The 26,801-nt window shown below is 44.4% G+C and overlaps 1 protein-coding gene across 2 annotated transcripts in view; it reads right to left on the reverse strand.

Annotated features, from left to right (window-relative positions):
- Me3 (malic enzyme 3) overlaps nt 1-26,801 on the reverse strand; it is a 196,958-nt gene that overhangs the window by 99,901 nt on the left and 70,256 nt on the right. For both annotated transcript variants that reach the window (XM_052761645.1, XM_052761644.1), the window contains 2 exons: nt 10,254-10,387; nt 8,267-8,416 (listed from right to left, as the gene is read on the reverse strand). In XM_052761645.1, coding sequence (XP_052617605.1) covers nt 8,267-8,416; nt 10,254-10,387 — 284 coding nt within the window. The remainder of the gene's footprint in view (nt 1-8,266; nt 8,417-10,253; nt 10,388-26,801) is intronic.

The following is a 26,801-nucleotide window of genomic DNA, read 5'->3' on the forward strand; positions in this document are numbered from 1 at the left end:
TTATTATGCTAATTGTCAAAGCTACCAGTGTTAGGATCCTGCCCTCACTCCTCGGGTCTTGTGTCTTATGTCATCAGTGGGTGCTGGCGACTACATACCTGCCACGTGGTCATGCAATCTGTGCCTTAAAAAGCCGGATGTGGACCCCCACCCTCTCCCTCTGATCTTTCTCTATTCCCTGCTCTCTGCTCTGCTCCAGCCATCTCTCCCTCCCCCCAGGCCTGGCTCTCCTCTTTCCCTTTCCTCCCCTTTCCCTCCTAATAGAGCTCTAAAAAGTACCACTGGGTTCTGTCATGACCTTGACCTTTCCACAAGGTAACCAGCACCACAACCAGCACTGCAACCAGCATGGCAAACAGCGCTGTTTATCATAACTATCATTTGGTGCCGTGACTCTGTTCTCGGATGGGAAATTCCACGCACTCAGCGTCCAGGGCTGAATGTTGTCGGAAACCTAACCGAGGACCTGTCACTGCCTACTATGCTTTTTTCATTCATTTGCCCAGCTGCGACCGCCGCTGCCACCACACCTCCCTCCACCACATGTGCGACTGGTGAGTTTCCCCGCCGTTTCCCATGCCTGCAGCCTGAGCTATATTACTTATGCTGGACCCTGAGGTGTCCTCAGCTGTGTACCATGACACATTCTCTCTTGATGAAGTATAGGATGCTGTCTGGCCCCCCCCCCGGGGGGGGGGTCTCCGGTATGTTTGCCCCAGTCCTTACCCTTATCGTGAGGATGGTTGGGGTAACTTGTGCTGTTAATGCCAGTTCACACTCTGACTATTCTCAAGGACACTTGAAATAGGAGCCTGAGATCCTGTTTGTTATTTTAATTTTTATTTTTTCTCTTTCGGCTGCAGCCGTGGGACGTAGGGGCGGATACCAGTAAATATGGCTGCATAACGGCTTCACAGAAATCATCTAACTTCTCCCAATGAATGGGCAAATGAAAAGAGTTACCTTATCCCCAAGCTTCCTACTGAAGCTCTGAACCCTTCTCCCTCCCGCTATGGCCCCCTGCCATGTGCAACCACTTCTGTCTATCTGACTTCTGCTCTCCAGTATTGGGCGGGCTGCTTCTGCTGACTTTCACCCTAGCTCACCTTAACTCCTCCCACTCATTCTCAAGCTGCTGTGAGAGGTACAGACGGGTCTGAAAGTAGGCTAGGATCCATACAAATAAGTTTACAGGATGGCTCTTTAGTTAGAGATCAGTTTATAGCCTGCCTCCTGGCAGGTCTTCCAAAAGCTGTCCTCAAGCCAGCAGACATCAAGGAAAAAAAATTCAAGACATGAAGCAAAATCCGACTCTTGTCACTCAGACCTCCCTGACATAGGGCTAAAACTTAAGCATCTGCAGAGCAAGGCTCCTGAACCACAGGCAGAAGTTTCATCTGTGACATTTAAGGTGTACTGGGGAGAGATTAAAAAAGGCTGAGAACAGAATTGCTAAGTGCTGGTGCATGCTGGCCCCCAAAAGCCATTGGGTCCCTGTTTTAAGTACGGGGGTCGGGGGGAGCCACACGGGCTAGTGCGTGCCCTGCCAGGCCAGGCCATCAATTGAGCCTTGTTGAAGGTGCCACCTAGAGAGACAACTGGTCAGCTGACTGCACCCAGGCACCAAGATGGCATGGGAACATCAAGCTAAGACCTCAAGCAGACCTAAGCTTGGTCACAGGCTCGCAAGGAACCCAGAACGCAGCATGGAAGTGATCCATTTCTTCCCTTTTGGACACCAGAGTCACTAACCCAGTCCTGGGAGTTTTGGGGTCTCACCTCTCCTCATTTCCCTATTGTCGGACTAGGGAGGACAGCTTTACCCACCTCACCAGACTTAATTGCACTTTCAGGGTTACTTAATGGGAAAAGATTTCCAGTGGAGCTTTCATTTCATTGCTCCCTCCATGTGCCTCACTCCAGACCTGTCAGCAGTGCTTCTCCTCCTCATGCACACAGACAGGGCCCTGATCTCTGCCTCGTTCCTAATTCCAAAAAGTAAATTCTTATGCATCACAAGCTTTTCTCTTCCCAGTTCCCTCTTTTAATTCACTGCTCAGCTAATGGTTACAGGATCACCACAGAACCGGAGTCCAGAGATCATCAAGTAAGAAACTGTAACAGCTAAAAGGTATTTACACCCCCAGACCCAAAAGTGTCTAGGCTCTACAAAAACTGACTTTAATATCATCATCTTTTACTGTTAAATGCTCTCAGCAATTGATCACCTGTCTCCTGGATGCTAAACTAGTAAAAGAAACAGGTGCCTTAAATAATCTGTTTTTGATAAAGCTTAAAAAGATGTTCCAATCTGTCTCTACCATTAACACTAACCAATATAAGCAGTGTACTAAACACTACAAATGGTCACTCATCTTCTCATGGCTGCTTCTTAACATGTTCAAAATTTTTCCCAAGCTCCAGAAACCAGCTTAAATCCATCTGGAAAGGTCAGATCTACTTCAGGCTTTTTCTGTCTCATCAGCATCCTGTCAGACCCAAAAGTGGCCAGAGTGCCAAGCCAAGAGGGATGGATGGCTGCAGGGCAGCAGGACAGCCCACCATCCCAGGATACCTGTCTACCTCAGAAGGCCTCCTTTCCCTACCCTCCTAAGAAGCCAACCAACGCCCACCAAGTCAGCTGGAAGCAGTTTTTTGGAGAGAAATGACACCTCTATTCCTATTCACTCACTTTTTATAATAAGCAAAAAGTCTGTAATTTTAGGATCCTGCTCTCACTCCTCGGGGTCTTGCATCTTATGTCATTAGTGGGTGCTGGCAACTATGTAGCCACCACGTGGTCAAGCAATCTGTGCCTTAAAAAGCCGGATGCAGACCCCTACCCTCTCTCTCTCTGTTCCCTGCTCTCTGCTCTGCTCCTGCCATCTCTCTCTCCCCCCAGGCCTGGCTTTCCTCTTTCCCTCCCCTGCTTTCCTCCTAATAAAACTCTAAAAAGTACCACTGGGTTCTGTCATGACCGTGACCTTTCCACGTGGTAACCAGTGCTGCAAACAGCGCCATTTATCATAACTATCAATCAGGACCTGAAATTTGAGGCCAAGATGGCCTGACTTTAAGATCTGATCTCTTTCTGCTCCCCATGGTCCAACTCTCTGATAGATTCTCCTTCAACCAAACCTTTAGTCAGGCTCCTCCGTCTCTTGTGATAGGCCAGGCAGTGGACTTCACTCTCTGTTCTTGAAGAAGCCACTCTGAGGAAGAATTCTGCCAAGTTACTTTAGCAAAAGTTTTCTACCTTTGATATTACCACCCACCCCTACTCCACTTCTTGGTTCTAATTCCCATTTTTCATTGCTAGAATTGAATCTAATCTTTTCCCTTGGGGAAAGAATTTGCACAGTGGTCTCTATACCTATTGATAATGTCCTCCACTTGAATAAAGTTTGCTTTATCATCTTAATTGACTACCATGAATAATTTTTTCACTAACACCTCCATTCACCCACACAAGTGGAACAGCACACTGAGACTCAAAATACTATATCCACAATTGTGTGTGTGTGCATCACCTGGAGTCTAAGAGAATGAGGAAGGTACGTACAGCAGTGATGAAGGGCGGGTAGCTTGGGAGAAGAGCACTTATGGACCCTGGCTACCATATTGGTTTCCTCTTGACACCTGTCTTTTGGGTTGAAATCTGTCCTGGCATCTACCCAGCCATCCCTCTGGCTTTCACTTCTTTCCAGTAACTATTAGTGGGTGCCCCTGTCAGTCAGACCTACGGAAGCACAGGCAGAGGTTGTTCCAGGGGAAAGGCACTAAGGGATGAGGGATAGCTACTCTCCTAATAGAGCTACTCAAGACTTTTAGGTACCCTGAGATACTCTGGTCCTTCCTTCCAGGCTCTGCAGTAATGTGGAGCCGAGGTGTCTTGGAGGCCTCAATTCTAGTGTTGGTTGGACCTAAATAGCTTTGGTATGGGACCAAGCCCTTCTACAGAGCATTTCTTTGTTAACTGCAACCTGGCAGGAATATTTATCATTTCAGAAACTGAGAGGGCCTGGCTCTCCTCCTCTTGGCCCTGGGACTGTCCTCCCCTCAGATGTTAATCTATAAAGCCCTCCTAGCCCTGAGCCTCATCTGAGGCCTGGCCTAAGGCAGAACCCAGTCTCCACTCCCTTGGGAGCAAGGCTGGCATGAAATTAACACCTGGGAAGAGGCCAGATGGAAACCTAGAGCAACAGCTCAGAATGTCACATGTCAGATCACTTAATTGGGTAGTCATCTGAAGAAGGGTTAGTGAAAAACACACTGTACTAGGTGTGAGGAACTAATCCGAGAAGACATTTCAGTCTGCCTGAACCTGTCTTAGCGTCAGCCAGCTGCGAGCCAATGGCATGACTAGATCTTTCCTCTGGGGAGAGGCTCTGAAATGGCATCTAGCTAATCTTCACCTTAGGTCCTGGGCAGTCAATCATTCTTAGAACTGCAATGGTTCCCAACCCTGAATGCCCATTGTGTGCGCCCACTCCTGAACTGTGAGGCGGTGTAGCGAGCAGTGTGGCAGTTTCCTGCTCACACTCTAGTTCTGAGTACACAGGTCCAGTCCTGGCTTTGCTGTGAGACTTTGGGTAACTTATTTCTCTGTGTCTCAGCTTCCTCATTCTGCAGAAGATAACAGTACCTACCTCCCAATGGTGTGACGATAATAAGTAGGATGCGTAAAGATTTGAGGATAGTATCTGGCCTTAGAGTTACGATTTTCTCCACATTCCAGTCCATCTTTGGATTTTGTGCTTGGGTTGTTGCCTATTTTTCCCCCACACTGTGTCCCCAGCTACAGCACCCTCACTACCTACACATAAAGATGACCTGGTTCCCCGTGTCGAAGTGGTTCAGGATCCTGTTTCTGCACACATTGAGCCCCACCTTGCTTCCACTGCTCTGCCCATTGCTGACTCCTTAGAGCACCACAGATCCTACTTGACCTGAGCCAGGAACAGCTCCCCATCCATCCAACTCCCTTGATCACGTGAAAGAGACTTCATTTTTGGGCAGAAATCTTTGTCCATTCTACCCAGACCCTTGGACCTCCTGTTTTACCACCTCAGGGAGGTAGATGCCATGCATGCTAACAAAGATCGGTATCTAGATAAATAAAATAAAAAATTCCATACTTTTTCTTGGCAGAAGTAAACACATACAGAATTATTAGAGGCAGGAACAAGTGCTACAAAGACAATCAAACAATATCACGAGACCAGGACCAGAGAGTGACACGGAGCTGAGCATGGAAGATGGGAAGGAAGCAGCCATCGGACCCTTGGATGTAGTCATTAGGATGACTGCTCCAGCCTGTCTCAAATCAGAACACACCAATGAAAGACAAATTCCTCTAGATCCGCATATCTTCCTGAGTTTCCAGCAACTACAACTAACAACACAACTTTTCAAAAGAGTAGTTATCTTTTTTTCTGTTTTCTCTTCCCTGTTCCCCAGTGAAACATTCATAAACTCCACCACATGGTCCTCTGTTAGGTCTGTCAGGTCCAAAGGAAACTTCATTTCCCCAAATTCTGGTGCTTAGACAAAAGTCAGCATTCTTTGGGTACTATGAAAGGAGCCATTTTCCTTCGTACTGGCAGAAGAGGCACATGGCTACCTAAGGTGCCTATTAGCACACCAAAGCTCATGCTGGCCTCCAGGCTCCCTCAGTATCACAAGTACCTGCTACACATTTCAGGGTCCATGGTGACACCCTGGCTCTTCTCAACTCTCCTCCTGCCCTAAACTTCTTCAGCTCATGTCCCGTCCTGTGTCGTCCCCCCCCCCACCCACCCACCCCCCCCCCCCCCCCCCCCCCCCCCCGGCAGCCACTCATTCCTGCTTCTAACCCCGCCATGTCAGCTATGCGTCTCTCTCCCTCGGTCCTTTCTGTCTCCCCCACTCGCTCCCCTGCTTTCTCCCTCTCTGCTCTGCTCCTGCTTTCCCCCTTGGCCAGGCCAAGTCTACTGGCCATGTCCAGTCTACTTTCTCTCTGCCCTGGACTATTCCAGGTGCCTGTTTTCTCCCTCATAGCTACAATCAAAACCTCCCCCTTAACCACATCACAGAGTCGTCATGCCATCCATTTATACAAGGTCACCACCAGCCTTCTTATGTCACCTGCTGACCCAGGGAGACCGAGTCATCTTAGTGGCTGGAGTGGGTCTGTGCATTCCTAACCCTAATTAGTTTTCTCTTGATTCCATGGGTCCCGATATGATCCCCCTACCCCTTTCCCCTGAGTTAGATTTTTATGTTTCTATTTTTTTATTTTTTAGCAATTTCAAACACGCATATTCTGCATTTTTGCTCACTTCACTCCCATTACTCTCATTTCCCTCTGTCCCCACTTTGGAACCCTTCTTTTCCCTAACAACCTCCCCTACTTGGATGTCTTCTTTTTTTTCGCCTCACTGAGTTTAACTAAAGTTGCTTATATAGACATTAGTTGGGGTTATTTACTGGTATATGGGCAACCTGTTAGTGGCTACATCACTAAAGAAGATGGGACTCCCTCTCTCAGCACTCATTACCTGCCCATAGTTCCTCAGTGAGGGGTAGAGTCTCATGAGCTCCTTCCTCATGTATGACACAAAGGGATGGCCTAATGCAGCTACAGTGAGTTCACGAATAAAATGTCCCTGCCGTGTCCAGAAGATGCTATTGTGCAGTCCTCCTCCCAAACATCTGGCTCATGAGTTCTTTCCACACCCTCTTCTGGACGTTTCCTGAGCTTTGGAGCAGTTGATAATAGATGTCTCACCTAGGGCACAGCATTCCACATAGACAATTTTTTTTTAATCCCAACTCTTTATGTTCATCTTTCACAGCCCAGCACAAATTAACAAAAGGTGTCATAGATCCATGATCACATGTTCCCTATATAACACATCCTTTAAAAAGTGGTTTGTAGTCAGGTGTGGTGGCAAGGGGTGGACGCAAGAGGAACAAGAGATCCCAGACAGCTTTGCTGTATTGTGAGTTTCCAGATCAGCCTGGGCTACAAGAGAACCTGTCTTTAAACACTTAGTCACACCAGGTGGTTGTAGTGCACACCTTTAATCCCAGCACTCAAGAGGCAGAGGCAGGCAGAGCTCTGTGATTCAAGGCCAGCCTCACCTACACAGTGAATTCCCGGACAGTTAGGGCTACACAGAGAAGCCCTGTCTCAAAAAAAAGCCAATAAACAAACAAACAACATAAAAAACTAAGCCATAACAAATGAAAACAAAGCAAAACAAAAAAATCTCATTTATAACTACTCTATAAATGTAAACTTTGTATCTGTTTTGTAGTGGTTCTCAACCTGTGGGTCACAACCCCTTCCATAGGGGTTACACAACACTTTCACAGGGGTCACCTAAGACCATGGGAAAAATCAGATATTTACATAACAATTCATAACAGTAGCAAAATTATAGTTATGAAGTAGCAATGAAAATAATTTAATGTTTGGGGGTCACCACAACATGAGGAACTGTATTAAAGGGTTGCAGCATTAGGAAGGTTGAGAACCACTGGTTTACAGGACACTGTACATTTATTATTGCTTTCCTATGACATTCTATTACACATAACATATCTAGACCCTCCTTTTATTGCTAATGCAAGAACTATGCAGTTACAATGATCAGATACCTTGTACTGAGAACACTGAGACCTTTCCTATTTTTCTGGCACAAATATATTTATACATGTATCTTTCAGGACTAAAAATGAAAGCAAAAAACGATTTCTTTAGAAAGCTTCTCTCACATCCTTTAGCTTTAGGAGAAAATGTAATGCCATAGTTTTTGCCTACAAAGTGACATTTTTGTATTGAAACTAAGTTGACTCCAAATGGAGGTGTAGTGATTTAAGGGCTGGAAAGGGAGCATGTGTTTGTGTTTGGTATCCAGTGCTATTCATTGTCCTCAGTTACCCAGAGGGCTGTAGGTATGCTGGAGATGAACAGAAAAGGGAGAGGACATGGAGAAGTGACAGGTAGGCATTGTTAAAACAATGCGAATGACTTCTCAGGCCAACTTTGAGCAACATGTTGAATATTTATCATTTGGAAGTGGAGAAGATTCAATATCCCCTTGCTAACTTCTCTCTCAGCGCATTTCCTGGTTGGCTGGTGTTAGTTTACTGACCATGTGTTTAAAATCTAATGTTTCCTTGTTGGACCATTGACTCCAAGGGAGCCTCTAAAGGTCAAGAAGCAATTTCTTACCCTCTACAGGCCAGCCTCTCTCTAGCCCCCTTAGTAGGTACTCACCGAGGTCGGCGGAAGGTCAGACCATATTGCTGACAGGCCAGCCCCACAGTGGGTGTGTACACAATAGGCATGAATTTCTCCACGTCTGAGGTCAGCACCCGGTAGAAGAGCTTCTCATTGCGGTCTTGGAGAGTCATGAGAATGATATACCTTGGAAAGGAAAGAAGAAACCAGCTGATCCAGGGACACCACTGTTTGGTAGATCCGGGATGACGTCACTATGCTTAAGAATGGAGGCCTTGCCCAGGGAGGATTTACACTCAGGGTTAGCCATGCCCTCAACCCTCTGCCAGTGTAGGGCATTCCATTTCCCTAGCTGTTTGTGTACATGTCTCTCCAATTCTCTACTCTCCTTCCCTCCTCACTGGAACATTTACCAGCATACCACAGCCTGTATGGCTGGAGAGCCCTGTTAGCCTTTCTCCCAATCACCTGTCAGAATGAGAGTCTCTTGGGAGTGAGCTAGGAAAGTAGTGAGCCAGGAGCAAGCCCTCTAGAGCTCTCGGGAATATGCACACTCGTTGCTTCTTGGATCTAGAGCATCACTTTAGGCAAGTAAGTGAGGCCCATTAAGTTGGAAAGCATTGAGATGGCAAGCATTAGAGAGTGTAGCTTTTATAATTTCATATTTGAAGCAAATATTTTACCTTGGACTCTAATTCTTTTTGGTACATTTAATAGGAGTTTCTGATGGTTCAAAGTTTGGACATGTATCAGTTTGTTAGTCTAATCTGTTGTGTAACTTCTGGTTTGCTCTTCAAGATGACGTGACTAGATGAACAAAAGGGAGAGAATATTTGACTTGGTGGCAATACGGTCTTGGAGTTAATGTGAGTCATAGCCCTGGGATTCAGTGCTTTCAGAGTGAGGACATGGATGTGGGTAGGGACAGGCTTGTTAACCGCATCTCAGAAGCTATGGGTGCCTTGGAGGAGGCACTGGGAGCTAGATACAGAATGAGCCTCATGTGCTACTGAACTCTGCCCTTCATGGGCATTTAGCTCTAGTCACTTAGCTCTATGGATATTGAGAGAACCTTTATCTTCTTCCTATATATCTGCTAGAGCCCATAGCAAGATGACACAGTTTTTAAAACAAACTTATACAGAGTTTACTATGTCCCAGGCAACATTCTAATCACATCACAAAGACATGCGTTTAATTCTCATAAAACCCAATGGGTCATTGGCACAGTCGTTATACAGGTAAAGGGCAGAGATTGGCAGACTTAACTTTAGTTATTTAGTGCAGGACAGTGGGTTTCACTCATTCTAGAATTGGTCTTAGAACAACTAGGCTTTGCTGTGCTGACATGGTGTGTACCTGGGTGGTGACTACCATCTTTTGTAACACTTAATGTTGCCTCGAAGACTCTGGAACAAGATCTTTGTGGTTGTGTCTCCACTGAGGAGTATTCAGAGGAAGCAGTGCTCTTATTTGCTGCCCATGACCCTCAGCATAGCATCTAGATCCTTCCCAAGGCATCCCTTCTCCACTTCTCTAGCTATTTGTGTACATGTCTCTCCAGTTCTACACTCTCCTCCCCTCCTTTCTGGAACATTTACCAGCATACCACAGTCTGTATGGCTGGGGAACTTTCTTAGCCACGGTTCCTTTTGCTGTATTTCTTAACTGATCTGCAGTTTTTTTGTCCCATCTCCTTCTGCTCAGTGAACTGCCCTCCTCCAAGCCCTTGCTGACTGCTGAGCTGTTTCATAGAGGCTTCTGGGGCTGACTCATCTCTAACATCTCTCAGATGGCCTCCCAGACTCCGCTAGTTGAATCCAGGTTCAGTTTAGCTGGGTTTCTGTTGTAAGCCTCATCTCTAGGGAGACCGTAACGCTTTTTAAGGACAGAGCTGGATCTGAAGTCTCTCGGGGCTCCCAGCCTTTCCTAGCTATAGAGAAATTAGAAACACTCTGGGGGCCACAGGGTGGGGCAGCTCAGCCTCAGGACTGGGCACAGAGAACAGACTTCAGCCACTGACTTGTCCAGGTCACTCTGCTGTTTCTCATAGTATCTCATGATGCGGAGGAGCTGGACATCCTGGCTGAGGAAGCAGGGGGGGATCAGGCCATGGATGCCAAGCTGAAGCCTTTCTTCGAGTGTAAAGGCCATGCCCTGGGGAAGAAAGGAACACAGACTTAGTGAGCTTCCAGGAAGCCAAGGAACTGACATTCCATTTGTGGCTGGCTAAAGTTCTTGTCAATCAGCAAAAAGGGATGGACCCAACCCCCACCTCTGCCGTTTAAAGGGGGGCTTTCTTGTGCTAGTTAAGCCGAGGCCTCCCGATCAGACAAATGAGGAAGACAGTCACTTCATCAAGTCTAGATTTTGCTTTTTTTTTTTTTTTTAAAGAAGCTGAGATCCATAGAAAACCAGACTATAGAATAATGCTCCTGTATATGCCCCCTTCTCCTCTACTTTCCCTGACTAACTTTTTACACTAGTGTGGTATATGCATCAAAGTTAATGAACAAACAGAGTGACCCATTATACAATTAATGTTTGTAGCTTATTCAGATTCCCTCCGTTTTTATTATGCCCATGTGCTATCCAGGATTCCATCCAAGCAAGCCACATTATGTCTAGTCATTTCCTTAGGTTTGCTTTAGCTATGGCAGTCCCCAGATACCCTCTGCTTTTTATGACCTTGATCTTTGGGAGAGTGTTTGTCAGGTATTTTAGATAATACTTCTCCATTAGAACAAGTCCAGCTTTTCTCACAATTACAGTGGGGCTGGAGGCTTTCAGGGGAAGGCCATCAGAGGAGAGGGCATTGTCTGTTGGTGTGGATCACAACCACCAAGCTGAGGCAGTGCTTGCTAGTGTCTCCTGCTTTGGAATTATTCTGCCCTGTGAATTGGTCTGTGTCAGAATTGATATATATTAGGATAGACTCATGGACTATTGTTTTCTACTTTGGCTTATGATCCAACACTCCCTTATTGACTTTGTTGTTCCAGCTTTGGCCTTTGGGAACTCTTTCAGTTGATTCCAGTATCTTTCAGTATCTCTTTGACACATCCCATAATATAGAGTTTTGTTTTGTGTTGAGTAATCCCTCACTTTCTGACACTCCAGGATGCTCATCTTGTATATTGCCTATTCTGGTTCTAGAAGCAGCCATTTCTTCTAAGAGCTTGGAGTTCTTTTCCTGGAGTTTGGTATTAGAAACCAAGGTTTGGCATCTTTACCTTGGTGCAAGGTTTCCTAGTTTGCACTATCTCTCGGCTTGTAGAGCAAGGACACATAAGCATGCTGTAGCTAGAGTTTTCCTGCCTGGCCCACGGTCAGGACAAATCGCTCTCACCCACCAGTCCCACAGCCGCTCAGACCCAACTGAGTAAACACACAGAGACTTATATTGCTTATAAACTGTATGGCCGCAGCAGGCTTCTTGTTATCTAGTTCTTATATCTTAAATTAACCCATTTCTATTAATCTATAAGTTGCCACATGGCTTGTGGCTTACCGGTATCTTTTACATGTTGCTTGTCATATCGGCGGCTGGCAGTGTCTCTCTGCCTCAGCCTTCCACTTTCCAGAATTCTCCTCTCTCCTTGTCCCGCCTATACTTCCTGCCTGGCTACTGGCCAATCAGTGTTTTATTTATTAATCAATCAGAGCAATACATTTAACATACAGAATATCCCACAGCAGCATGCACTATAAAATGTGTATTAATATATATTTGCAGATATTTCTGTACCTATTGGAGCCTGGATTATGTTCATACCAAGGCCTGTAACTCTAATTCACACCACATGGATCATTCTAGCCTAATCATCTTGCTGATCTATAAATTCTCACTCAGTCAGAAGTTCACCTCCCAACATCTGTCATCTGTTTATTAATCTCTTAGTTCCAGCACACACATACAGTAGAGTCAAAATTCTTAACTATGGAGAACAACTTTCTAAGACAGAGTATGAAATTCTTTTGGCTTTTAGTCTTACAGACTCCATTAATTTCCAAAGCTACTTAAGCAGACACTTCCCCCTCCTCCATCTTCACTGAGATTGTTATGTGAATTTATAACATGTACAAAATCCCATGGGCCTTCCCTGCCCATCCCTTCTCGCTTTGCCAAACCTCTGGCAGTCACCGATCATCTTTTACTGTTTCTACAGTTTCACCTTTTCTCAAATGGCATGCATCTGGAGTAAGAGAATATGCAGGCTTTCTGGACTAGGTTCTTTCTCACTTAAGAACCCAGTTAACTTTAACCTAGTTTAAGTTCTTAAACTCAAGCACTTTAAGGCTTTTGTGTCTTTCATGACGACAACTCATTCATTTTATCAACAAGTAACATTCCATTTTGCACGTGTGCCACAGTTTGTCTCTAAATATACAGTTTCATTCTATATTTCACTTACAACCACTCTGTGAGGGACATTTAAAAAAACCCCAGTTTACAGACAAAAGGGCTAAAGTAGAGAGGTTACCTAGCTTGCTTTATACTGAATTGCCTCTTGAAAGCAGGGCGTATCCTGTAGCCAGTGAGTGTATTTGGCAAGGTAGTTTTACTGTGATTATCCTAGGTTAGATGGTAGCAGATTTGATCAAAGGAAAAGAATTGGAGGGAGGGAGAATGAGAGAGTCCTTGGCACCTTCTAATTGCCTCTTGTATGTGATTTGAAGGCCAGAGATCTCTGGGAAGGGGCTCCCCATAGATTTATAAAGTGGTAGCCATAAATCAACTCCTGCATGTCTTGAAGACCATTTCTTCTCTGGGAAGTACATGAACTGTGTGAAAGGTCTACCTTAAGACAGGTCACTCTCTGAAAAGATGATACACACGGACATGTCCCAAGCACTCCACACAAATCCCAAAGTTGCTTTACCAAAGATTTTCCTAAGTTACTGAAAGGTTGGAGATGTGGGGTTAAGAAGGGGCACGGAGGGGTTCAAAGAGGCAGAATGAGGGGTGCTGAGGCAGAATGGAGATGTGGGGTTCAGGGCAGGTGCTGAGGTAGGATGGAGACTTGGGGTTCAAAGGGGGTGTTGAGGCAGGATGGAGATGTGGGGTGCAAAAGGGGGCACTGAGACAGAAAGTCTTTTTGGGTAAGAGATTTACTAGAAGAGTTATTAATGGCACAGTTGTACATATAGGCAGATAGACAGCACGTCAGGGACATATGGCAGACAGCAGACCCATGAGGCAGAGTGAGACTCCTCTTAAAAAAACATTTTTTATGTTTTTCATGTTATAATTACATCATTTCCTTTTCCCTTTCCTCCCTCCAAACCTTCCCATATGTCCCCCTTGCTCTCTTTCAAATTCACAGCCTCTTTAAAAAATTGTTATTACATATATATGTTTGTGTGTACTATATGTGTGTGTATATTCCTAAATATATAAATACAACTTACTCAGTTCATACACTGTTACTTGTATGTGTATGTTTTTATGGTTGAGGGTCCTTTTTTATAAATCTCAGAGGAAGTGATGGGGGGCATTGTGCAGCCTGTTTCTGATTCCACGGTGGTAAGGGGAGGAAGGGGATTCTGGAAGGAATATGCTATTGTGAGGATGTGGGAGAAGAGGGGCACATTTAGTTTTGGCAGACCTTTATACTGGTTGGGGCTATGCCTGCAAATGGTAGCCTTGTGTTATCCTGGAGTCTGGTCCCTTGAGCCTGTAACTCCCTTGGAAAAATGGCAATGGCCCCGTCATTCTCAGGCAATCCAGTTACCTAAAGATTCTGTTAGAGGGTTAGATTCCCAGACAGGTTCTTGGTAGCCACATTGCCATTTCCTCTATAAAAGTCTTAAGAAAGAAGTTGCTGCAGGAAGCTATGGCTTGATCAGCCTGTAGCCTCAGACCTACCAGTTACCAGTTTCATACATCCCTGGTGCTTGCCAACAGCTTTGGAGGCAGGGGGCACCGTGCTAGTTCCCAGATTCCTTTGCAGGAAACTACCTTGCCTGCAGACTGGTCATCTTTATTTTTCTTCCTCAAGTAGGGTCTCACCATGTAGCCCTGGCTGTCCTGGAACTCTCTCTGTAGACAAAGCTGGCCTCGAACTCACAGAGATCTGCCTGCCTCTGCCTCCCAAGTGCTGGGATTAAAAATGTGCACCACTACGCACAGCTAGACTGGTCACTCTTACCAAACACCACTGGGTAGGTGACTCTTAACTGATTTGGAAAGATTGTGGTTGCCTCTCCTTGGCTGCAGGGATCCCAGGGATCCCAGACATTTAATTATGACATCATCTTTGTTAATGGCCACTGTGGCTTTTAATAACAGCCTGCTTCTCTCTACAAGCTTAAGTGTTTCTCTTGGCTGACTTCCATCAACTTCTTTTGTATTTGAGGAAAACGAACGACTGTTTAGCAACTGGTAATTTTAAGGATTTAAAGAACTTGCTTCTAGAAGCTCAAAATTTATAAACTGGCAAAGCAGAAAGACAATTTAGCAGTTCCATGGCTCCAAAAGGGTAAGTCCTTATTTTTTGCAGGGGGTATGGAGGACTGAACCCACAGCCTTGGGCATGCTAGGAAACACTTCTCCCAAGCTGTATCCTCAGCTTTCTCCCAGCCTTCTTTTTATTTTAAATTTGAGACAAGGCCTGACTAAATTGCCCCAGCTGGCTGCAACTCACTAAGTAGCTTGGGTTCACTTGGACTTGTGATCTTGCCTTGTCCTCCAGTACCAGGATAATATAGGCACCTTAAAGACCTTTCCCTATAGCAGAGGGAAAATGGGCTAGGACTTGCATTTAGTGGCACTCAGACTCTTGGTTCTGCATGTCAGAAAGCCAATTTTCACAAAGTATACCAGAGGTCCTTTGATAAGAGTGGGGATTGTACAACATGGAGGAGTCGGTAATGGGTCACTTACCCAACATTGCCACACTGAGAAATTACAGCTTTTCTGTGCTTGGTAAACAGAGCTACAGGTGATATGATCTAGTTTTTTTTTTTTAACCCTCAAAATAGAACAAATGGCTTTTGGAAAATGATTTGCTCTCATAATTAAATTTCAACCTCATTGGGCCTGGAGAGATGGGTCCTTTGAGAGGACCCAAGTTCAGTTCCCAGCACTCACATGGCAGCTCACAACCATCTATAACTCTGGTTCCAGGGTATCTGATGCCCTCTTCTGACCTCCAAGGGCAACAGACACACATATGGTACACATACATGCAGGTAAAACACTCATACACATAAAATAAAATTAAAAAAAAAATTTGACCTCATACTCAAATGGCATTCTTTAGCTAAGATCTGCATGTGGGGAACTACCAATTGTTACTGGTTTGAAATGTTTCAGCTGTTTGAGATTTCCCATTCAAGTGTCCATCACCTACTCTGGCTTTTTCCAGGAGACCACTGGACTGTTATAAGACCCAACAACCAGTGGGCTGCCACCTGTTTAATAACTGAAGGCTTGTGGCCACTCTGACTATCAGTGACTGTGCATCTGTTTTAATATTTTTCTTATTGTCCCTGACTTTGCCTGGTTCATCATCCCCCTTCAAGCCCAGGCCCTGAACTCTATTTGCCAAGCTGCCCATGTTCTCAGGACAAAACTTACTGGTATCAGAGAGAGGATGTTTGAATATATCTCACTATCAAACGCAGGGCTCAGAGGTAGCAGCCCATCAGATCAGACTCTGTCCTAGGCCCTGCTGTTCAGAGATCTAGGCTTTCTAGGGCCCTTGCTCCTGATGACTGAGCTTCTCCGATTTTTTTTTTGTGTGATCTGCCTTGTGTCTCTGGACCCAGAGCTGTGTGGTTCATTTGGCAATCTCTTCTTGTTTATTTCACAAGCATCAGTTAATTCCTATCTGTGCCAGGTCTGCCATACAAGGCACTGGGGTGCCAAATAGGAATAGTCTCTGGTCTCTGTCCTCATGAATTTACTTAAGTAGACACATGGGTCATCGTGGAAAAATGATCATGGCCCCCTGCCATGGTGGGTGAGGCTTTTTCCCCACCAAGGAAATAATAGGGCTGCCATTTCATGTGTTGTGGGATTAACCAATAGTGCATGCGAAAGGCTTAGCACAGACACGTGCACATAAAAAGCATTAAGTGAGCAGCAGATTCTATTATTATTATTATAATTTTGTTCAAGGGAGGTGGCACAAGAAAGCTCACTAGCAGATGCTGGAGATGAGCCTTAGGGGCACTTCAGAGTCAGGCAGGGAGCAGGGGTTGAAGTGACATCATCAAAGTGTGACTGTTTGTCCTTAGGCTCTGACAAGGCTGCTGCACCCGTTACTCCAGGCATTTCCTCCTCACAGTCACATTCATTCTGGCTGTCACAACCGGACTCACACCAGTGCCCATGTCCACCATGCTGACTGCTTCCTGCTGCTGGTCTTCCAAATCATAGTCAACCCCTCCCAGGGGCTTTCCCCGACACCCCTATTTCATATAGAAACACTGAGAGTCTATGACTCTTCAACCAGTCCATGGCCTTCTGCAAACAGAATTGTACTTCTGAATTTATACATATGGACCACAGTATACACAGAGTTGTTTCCTCTCACCAACATAATTATTAGCAGGAAGCATTAGCAGATACATGTGTCCCAGGCTTTCTGTCCCACACATTACATCATGCCCTTTACTGACTGTTTATATGATTACCAGCTTCCTTCATCAATCAACTATAAAGCCTAGAGGGTAGTGTAGGTGAGTCAGGGCTGTGTCCTCAGCCCCAAGGCATACAGTTAAAGCTGATGAGCTGTTAGGGAACTGGATGGCATTTCCTCCTCCCTTTGAACATTACTTCTTGACTCTATTTGTCTGAGACTTTCAAGACTTAGGGTAATGTGATTTCTGGTTGGAACCGGAAGTGGGATTACTAAAGCTGCCGTTCTCTCTCTTTGCATCATGTTTCTGAGGGCTCTTAGCACACTCCTGGGATGGATATACGGAGTCTCAGAAATACAAGCTTTGGTAAGTCTCTGTAGACAAAGACCCGAGAATAGCCTTTCTCCCAGACATACTTCTGTTCTCAGGTATAAAATTACATACCCAGAAAGCCATTTCAAGTTCCCCAGTGGGGAGTGGAGGAGAGGGCTCAGTGCTGGGCTCTGCTACCTCCAACTGCACTTATATACAGGAGGCATGTGACTTTTCAGCCACAATATGCCTGGAAGTTCATGCTCAAGTTTGCAGATACAATTTGGCATTTCTCCCTGTGATTACAGACAGGGCATGGAGGTGCCGCCATCACACAGGCGGGGTGGGGAGCAGGAGAGAATCTGGAAGATGAAAATTCTACATTAGGTTTCTATTGGCTGGGTGAGCTTAAGGAAATCACCTCACCTCTGAGATTCCTCATTGCTCTGGGCTGTTGAAGCAGATTGGAATATGGAAACTAAATTCACTTTAGATGAAGTGTTTTCAGGTTATGGTTATTGAAGTTTCAGGTTAAGGACTATAAGCAATAGCTATTTGGTGTAACTAGAAAAAACCACTTAGGTGTTTATTTCCTTCCTATGCAGGTCAATAAATTCTTTCACAGCAGAGACTATATATAAATCAGCTGTGGGCTCATTGCCTGGCACAGTAGCCAGTACAGAGCAATCACTCAATACATACATGGATGGGGGATGAATTCATTTTGCAAGAAAATTATAAGACAGAAACTAATTTAGATCCTGTGGAATCTGAATGAAAGACATAGAATGTTCCAGATATCTATAGGCCCCAGGTGAACCATTCATACAGCAAACTTGTAGTAGTGGGCCCTCACTAATATATCAGTGCATTGATCTGTTCAGTGCCTGCTATGAGAAAAATGTATAGTTGTCTAGACAAATGCAGTAGCCACTGCACACACATATCTACTGAGCACTTGAAATGTGGCCAATATAAATGAGAAACAGGATTTTTAAGTTCCTTCTATTTTAATTAATTTAGTAGAGAGACACATGCTGCTTTGGACAGGGCAGAACTTTCTCACACTGGAGGTCTTTCCCAGCCAGGCCTAATAGGAATCATAGGAACTGAGATCTGGATGGTTCTGGACCACCGTATACGTGCTGGAAAGCAAGGGACTGAGACATCATGTCCATGGCCTCGTGTCCTGCCTCAGCTGCATAATGAAGATCCTTGAATCTACCACCATGCAGAGCAGTGGTTCGCTGTGTAGCTGAGGGAGCTGGGGAAATCAGAGCCAGAGGTAAGCTCAGTGACAGACCAGCACCCTGAGGGCTTCAGCTGCACCTGGGTGGCCATGTCAGAAAAGGGGCTTTTCAAGGAATTTAGGATCCTTCTCTGGCCAGCCCAGTGGTGTGAGGAGCTTCAGGAAGGCCTGTTTTTCATGATGGATGATTTAAAAATTAAGGATAAAGAAATAACTTAAAATTAAAAAAAAAACTGCTAAGTATGAATACATGCAAACAAAACCTATGAGGGGCCAGGAATTCTCATAGAAAGACTCTTTCTTCCCAAAAGCCTACATGGACATGCTTTGCAAATATTGGAAATAATTGGAGTGTCTCATGACGGAGCTCTGTGGTTTCCAGGATGTACTTACACAAGTAGATGCACTCTGAAATAGTTTTCAACCTGGTCTGGGAAGGCTTTCGGTGAAGTGTGGCCACGGAGGGGGAAGTAAGAAAAGTCAATACAAGAGCGGGAGAGGCTCAGTGGGTAAGAAGAGTACTTGTTCTTTTAGAGGACCTGGGTTCATTTTCCAGCATACACATACTTGCTTAGAACCTTCTGTAACCCAATTTCCAGGGAATCTGATGGCCTCTTCTTACCTCCATAGGCACCAATCATGCATGTGGTGCATAGACATTCATGAAGGCAAAACACTCACATATAAAATAAAACAAATAAATCTAAAAACAAAATTGATATAAATCTTTAAGGCACCATTAGAGATGCTGTCTTCTTAAGCTGTGGGCTTTGATGGAGGGTCTCAGTAAGAAATTTTTGCACAAAGTTATCTTGAGGTCCTAGAGATATAGTTCTGTTTGTAAAAACCTTGAACAGCACCCAAGCCTGACTGTTCAAGCTCATCTGGAGCCTATTTTGTTTCAGACAGGGTAAGATGGCAGTGTGGTTGGGATCCCTTAGTGCCTGGAAAGCGGTCACACCTCTCTTTGGCCTTCAAGCATCCCAAGATCAACTTCCTCTAACATTTAAAAACATGCTTCTAACGGCAGTAATGCCAATATAAACAGCTACTACAGGCAGGCCAGTTGGGAGAACGTACTCTAGGTCTGTCTTTCTCAGCTCGGGTTCCAGTCCTAAGTCTCCAGGACAGACCCATTTTTACCAAAGACACATTGTACTTCAGCTTCTTTTTCCCCTCATCTTCATGTAACATCACATAAGTGAGCTGTGTTTTTCCAGACCCTAGTTTCACCTATTTTGGCAAAGTGCACAATACATGCTTCCTCTCTTCTGTGGGAATGTAGATGGTTCAGCAAAAATAATACCCAAGGAAATAGTGGTTGCGTGTAAGGGCTAGTAATTGTTAATAATTACAGGAGTAACAAAGAGAGCTCCATTCACTCCTTTTGCCAAGATTCAACATGTATCTGGACCTGTTGTTTTTGGGGACGATGTAAGTACTGTGTGTAGGAGAATTTCAGAAAACAGAGATAAGTAGGGTTCTATACCAGCCTGGGATCCCCACAGGCTATATTCAGAGCCTTATGTTCCTATAGAATCCTGTGTATTTCTCAACCAAACTTCAACCTCTTGCCTTGAAAGAGCTATTTGTTAGTCCATCTTCCTTGAAGACAAGGGCTTGAATTGGTCTTAATACCTTTACTCCCAAGATAACTCTAGTTTGTTTTTTTGTAACTTATATAAGAAGCATGAGTGGATAAATGTAATATAGGAGTCCCATATTACTAGGAGAGCTGTGTGGTAACACCTTTTCTTATCCATCCTATGTGTCATGCCGTCAACTGACACCACTGCCACAAATTTCCCACCAAGGGATTTCCGTGAATTTCAAGTAACACTAGTTTTGTGACCAGTGTTTAGTGAGCACCCAACAAGTGTCAGCTAATGCTAGTCATTCCTTGAAGATAAAGGCAATGATGTGACTAGGTCTATGAGATGCTTAGAGAAAAGTGGATGGGGAGGCAGACAAGCAAGGGTTGATCAAGGTGAATATTCAGCAAGGTGACTGACCATGGAGAGAAAGAGTGATAGAATTTGCTATACAAATATCTCTAAATTCTCCTCATCCTCAACAGCCCTCCAACAGTGATGGTAAGGGGAGGCCATGGGTAGAGAGGAGGAAAAGAGGGGTGTCCTTGCTTGGAAACTCTCTTGCCTGCTCTACTTCCACTTACCCCTTTCTCCCAGGACCTCTTTCAGCTGAAGGTTCAAGCCAACTTTCTTTTCCATGTCGTGCCTCCCTGACTGAGCCAATGCAGCTCGGACTTACTTGTGGCCCCCTGTCTCCTTCCTTTGTGCATTTTTACCAGAAGCAATGATAAGAAGCATTTTTCTTCTCTCTGCCGCACAGCACCACCGTGAGTTCCCTGCAGTGGAGCCCAGGGTGGAAGTTTCCCGCTGGCTGACCTTTTCTCTCTGGACACCTCTTTATTTGGGGTTCATTTTAATGTACATTAACCTCAGTGTGGTAGACCAGTAGTCTCTGGTTGGTAGATAGACAGACAATAAGAATCATGTATATCGCCGGGCGGTGGTGGCGCACGCCTTTAATCCCAGCACTCGGGAGGCAGAGCCAGGCAGATCTCTGTGAGTTCGAGGCCAGCCTGGTCTCCAAAGCGAGTTCCAGGAAAGGCGCAAAGCTACACAGAGAAACCCTGTCTCGAAAAACCAAAAAAAAAAAAAAAAAAAGAATCATGTATATCTCTTCAAAAACTAGTATTTAGTCTTTAAGACCAGAGAACCATGAGTCTTCATAAATTCTTTATGTGATTCTGACACTATTCAGATTTGGAAACTGCTGTCCTAGGACTTTTTTCCATCCGAGCTTTTTGGAAGGGAAGAAGGAGGTAGGACCCCACAAAGAAGAGCTTCAGGGACAATGTAAGCTTTCCTTGTTCTACCCTGGCTCAGTCCAGTAGCTACATGGAAGTGGTGGTTGCTCAACATCCAATTCTGCCATCTTTCCCTCCAAATTGCCAGCCAGATCTCTGAGATTCCTGTTGTGGTAGAGCCCAGGTCTCCATCCCCCCACCCAGTGGGCAATATTGCCCCTCTAAACTACTCCAAATTTGGCTTTAACCTTCAGTGGACACCTGTAATTTGGAACAGGCAAAAGGCTGCTTGATCATGTGGAGAAACAAGATTGCTTAGGAAGCCCTGGGTTCATTTTACTTGATAGAAACTATATATGCAGGGGAATCAGGAAAACAATATCAAGTAAGACCCTAGGACCACACATATAGCTTTGTTGAAGCCCTCACAATAGTCTACTAAATCAGAACGAGAAGCCTATCATCTCTAAGTCTGAAGCTTAGAATGCTTTTCTTATCAATGTCTGACATCCTTAGAAGAGAGGAAGACAGTTTTATTCTTGTACTTGTTTATTAAATAAATTTCAGATTCTTCTTCTGTACCAAGCGCTTTGCTAGATGCTTGAGTGGCCACTATTTATTCTCATCTGTGTGGATAGGTCCTAAATCTTCACTTAATATTGGTATAAAGGTTGTGTCTCATGTCAAATATTAATTAAGATGAGTTTACTGCTGAGAGGTGAAAGGAATCTTGGCCTAGTATCTTTGTTAATGATAAAAAATGCTTCGCATATTTTATGGCTTTACTGCATTAAAAATGGTCTCATATGGCTTATGCCATATGAGCCTAGACAGGGCAGGTGTTATTATTCTCATTTACAGAAGAAGAAATTGAAGCTTAAATGTGTCATGGGGATGTAATTCTCAAGGGACATTCAAAGTCACATGAAAATAATGGCTATTTGAACTGTTTTTCTCTTGGAAGACTAGTTTCTGCAAAAATGTTGGTAAGAACCATCATGGGAGAAGAGTAGAAGGATCTGCTCCCAAACTACTTGACAACTCTGGAATTTTGGCCCCACTGAACAGGAGATAAATAGACAGAAAGATTATGAATCATTCTCTTGGGAAAATTCAGTGGCACTCTGAATGCTGCATGACCTTGTATTCCCAAGAGTTTATTATTTAAATTTTAGATAATGTTATTCTTGGCACCCTGATGGCTCTCACTCAGCTGAATCTCACCAGGATAACAGCAGAGAGCAGATGAGAACAAAGGAGGCAGTTTCCGTCCTCCAACAACATAACTGCACTTTGATGGGTCCAGGCTGGGAGGAGTGGGTCAAAAAGTAAACTATGATTAGAGTAATAAAACCAACAGACATGCTTTGGGAGGGGCTCAGAAGTGACCTTGTACATGCATACCTGGTGTGTGTGGATGAGTGGGAGGAGGTGCCAGAATGTGATAGAACACAACTAGACAAGCTTATCAATAGTGTCATTCTCTAGCTGTTAATTGAGCTGTTCTAGGCCTTCCATGGACCCAATCCTCATTCTACTGGGTCTTGACCAGCTCTGTTATCTGACCAGGTGAACGAGGAAGGAGGTCATTTTTCTAGGGACAAATGACCATTGTGTATCACAGATAAGGGTAACCAGTTTCTCTCTGTGTCTTGTCACCAGGAAGTATGAGTTCCAAGACCCAGAATCCATTGGGGAGTGGGTTTAGAACAACTGTCTACATCTAAGTACATTGTTGGTGTTCTGGTTAGTTTTCGTCAACCTCATACAAGCTAGAATCATGTGAGAAGGGAGAATCTCAACCTAGAAACTGCCTCCATCACACAACCTGTGGGCATGTCTGTAGGAGCATTTTCTTGCTTGTGATTGATGTAGGGGAGCCCAACCCACTTGAACGGTGCCACACTCATGAAGGTGGTCCTGGAGTGTATAAGAAAACAAGATGAGCAAGTCTTGGAAACAAGCTAGTAAGCAGTATTCCTCCATCGTCTCTGCTGCAGTTCGAGCATCCAGGCTCCTCTCCTGAGCTCTTGCTTCGGTGTGGTGGTTTGAATGGAAATGGGCCCTATAGGCTCATATATTTGAGTACCTGTCCCCAGTTGGTGGAACTGTTTGGGGATGATTAGGACCTGAGGCCTTGTTAGAGGGAGTCTTGAGGTTTCAAAAGACTTGTGCCATTTCAATGTGTTCTCTGCCTTCTGCTTGTAGGTTAAGATATGAGCTCTCAGTGGCCACTCTGCTGTTTATTGCTTGCTACCTCTGCTCGGCCATCATGTACTCTAATCCTCTGAAATGTAAGCCTATTTAAACCCTTTCCATTATAAGTTGCCTTGCTCAGGGTGTTTTATCATAGCAATAGAAAAGTAACTGAGACCCTCGGCTTTCATCGATAATAGACTGTAACTGTATGCCACATACACTTCGCTCCCTGAGTTGCTTTTGGTCGTGGTGTTTATCACAGCAGCAGGAAGAAAACTAGGATTGTCAACATCTGCAAAGAATTCCTATTTCTTATGAGAGTGGCTTCCAAGCTATCTAAAAGGGCTACTGTTGGGTCCAAAGGAGACTCCAATTCCCTAAACTCCAGAAATGGACTCAACCTGGACTATAGGAGCATTTCTTGCAGTTAGATATAATCCAGTATTTCTCAGGAACTTGTGAATCCAGTTCCCCTCTACCAAAAGGAGTTATTTTCCATGGGACAAATGGGTATCTGTGGTGACTATTAGCATACCAAAGCTCATACTGACCTCTAGGCTCCCTCAATATTACAAGTACCTGTTACACATTTCAAAGTCCATGCTGGTTCTTCTTAGCAGATCCCACTCCCTCCCCTGCCCTAAACTTGTCCAGCTCATGGACTTCCCTCCCCCAGCTATTCATTCTCCTTATAATTCTGCTGTTTCGCTCCTCTCTCTCTCTCTCTCTCTCTCTCTCTCTCTCTCTCTCTCTCTCTCTCTCTCTCTCTCTCTCTGCTGGCTTACTTCTTTCTCTGCTCTGGACTCTTGCAAATGCCTTTGGCTGTTCTCTCTGTCATATCTACAGTAAAAACGTTCCCCTTTACCGTAAAATGCAATGGTCATGTCGTCAATTTATGCATCTACCACTATATAAAGCAGGCCTTGAAAATATCCCCATTCTGCAGATCAGAAAGCTAAGGCTGAGTCACTCCTAAAGTGGCCCTAACAAAGTACAGAGATGAATCTTGAGTCTCAAGTCCGTTTCAACATGCTGGCTCTTTAATTCATTTAAACATTCATTCATTTAACAAGCACACTTTGAGTAGCAGATTTATCCCAGGTAGTTGGTGTTTGAGAGATCATGCATATATACATACGTGTGTGTATACATACATACATACATACATACATACATACATACATACATACATACACATACACACATGCAGCCTTTACCTTTATAGATCACCAGTCTTGGACCTTTTAATACAAACCAGTTTCCTTTACAGCCTTCCTATTTCAGAAGTCATTTAGATTTTTGTGGTCTGGTTTAGGGCCTGAAAATTTGGGAGATCAGCAGAAAAGCAAGAAATGCACAGGGACCTCTTCTGCTGCACTTCAGGTGTGCACAGAATGATTTTTCCCTAAGAGGCAGGGGGCCCAGCAGCAAGGGAGAACAGGCCTTGAAGTTAGCTCCTGGGTTCAAATGGTGACTCAGCCTCACCTGTTGTGCTCATGGAAAAATTTCTAATTTCTTTGAGCTTCAACTTGCTGCTCAAGAGAATGAAGATTGTAACATCCACTTCAAAGGGTTGCCGGGAGCCTGGCTTGGAGACCCCTGGGTGATGTGCCTGGCTAGTTAGTGGTTAGCACTGTGGTAAACACAGCTGTGACTGGGCCCTTTCTAAATGCCTGGAGAACATGTGGTTTCCCAGGCCTCCTATGTATTTCTTTTAAAAATAATCCTCATCCTTCCAGCCTTTATCCTCAGTTGGTTCTACTCATTCCTTGGTTCTCAGAGTTAAGATACTATTTATTTGGGATATATGAGCTAGTGCTCAATAATTTTTAACTGGTAACATATCCAGATCTAAATGGAATGAAGCGAACACAAAGGGGACCTGACTGAAAGCTGAAGGTTCAAGATTGCCTCCTGAATGACAATTTTTGTGTTTTATTAGATTTATATTAAAAGAAGGAGGTGGGATCTCAAGCCATGTGGGTCTTTGTCTTCATCAGCACTTAGCTTACATAATCAACACTAAGTTGTTTTCTTTGTTCCCTCCTGAGATAGAATCTGATCCTAGACTTGATGAATTTTAGTATCCCTTCTTTTTAGTCCTCATTTCATAACTGGATTAGCTCCAGGGTCTGTGTGCTTAGGGACTAGTTGCACATGGTTAAAGCACTCTTGTCTGTTCTTGTTTTCCAGGAATGTCACTGGAATTCCTGCACATGTGGCTGGGCCCTTCTAGAGTAACATCTCCTGCTCTGAAGGAGGCCATGTTGACATTCTCTGAGACCCGCAGGGTGACCTCTCCTCTATCTGCTCCAAGGAAAACAGCCCCATGCCAGAAGCTATATTTAGTGTCATTTGGCTAACAGACTCTTCTAAAACCTATATCCTGTGATAAGTAAAGTCAACATTTAAAATCTCCTTTAAATGACTTCTGCTACCCCTCAGGGATAGACTTCAACATAGTGAACAACTTTACCATGCTTAGAGCAAGCATGCTTTCCCATGCCTCTGTGTGTGGATGTGAGAAACCCTCTGTGGGAAAGCCTTCCTGTGCCTGTCTGCCAGTCACTAGAGTAGGTTAAAGGGGAGGGCATGAACTTAATGGCATATTGATTCTTAAAATTCAGTGTGCATCAGGAGCACCTTAGTGACTGACTTCTAGTTCAAGTCTAAAAACAATGACATCAGCAGGGTTATCTGCATCAGAAGAGAAAGTTTTGCTAGACTTAAGCCTCAATTCTCAAATTCAGGAGGGAAGGTGACTCCCCCAGTCTGTGAGAAGTACCTGAGTTGACATAATTGATCAGGAAAACTTACAAAGGGGAAAAGATATGTGAAGATGTACCTTTTGAAGGAGAAGTAACGGCAAAAAGGAAAAACACTGTTATTTGACTTAACTATTTAGATAATTGACTTAAAATATGAAAATCGCATATTTCAAAAGCACAGTGACGGCCCTGAAATGACACTGTTGTGTCATGGTCTATGAAGGAGGTGCATCAAGGAGGAGAAGAAGAAGGAAGAGAAGAGAAAGACCAGGAAGAAGAAGCTGGGTAGGGGTTGTCCAAGTCAAGTGACTGACTGTGCCTTAGAGGCAGTTAAACCTTGGTGAGAAACCAAGACTAGAGATTGGCTTCTTATAGGGAACAAATCTCTGAGCCATACCCTTCTTTCTCCCCTTAAAGCATTTTAACCATTGAAGATGAATACAAACAAGATAACCTAAGGCTTATAAATAAGGGTCTTAGAACAGATTCCTCACTGCTGTTTCTGTTGAGTGGAACCACCCTGTCCACCCTCCTTAATCAATTTTATCATTGTTTCTCCCTCATTTCCTTTACTCATTCATTCATTCACATTCACTCATTCATTTTTTCAGTGAGTGCATA

This window comes from Peromyscus californicus, unplaced genomic scaffold (genome assembly GCF_007827085.1).
Source record: "Peromyscus californicus insignis strain IS unplaced genomic scaffold, ASM782708v3 Scaffold_4__1_contigs__length_199733344, whole genome shotgun sequence".
Taxonomy (NCBI): domain Eukaryota; kingdom Metazoa; phylum Chordata; class Mammalia; order Rodentia; family Cricetidae; genus Peromyscus; species Peromyscus californicus.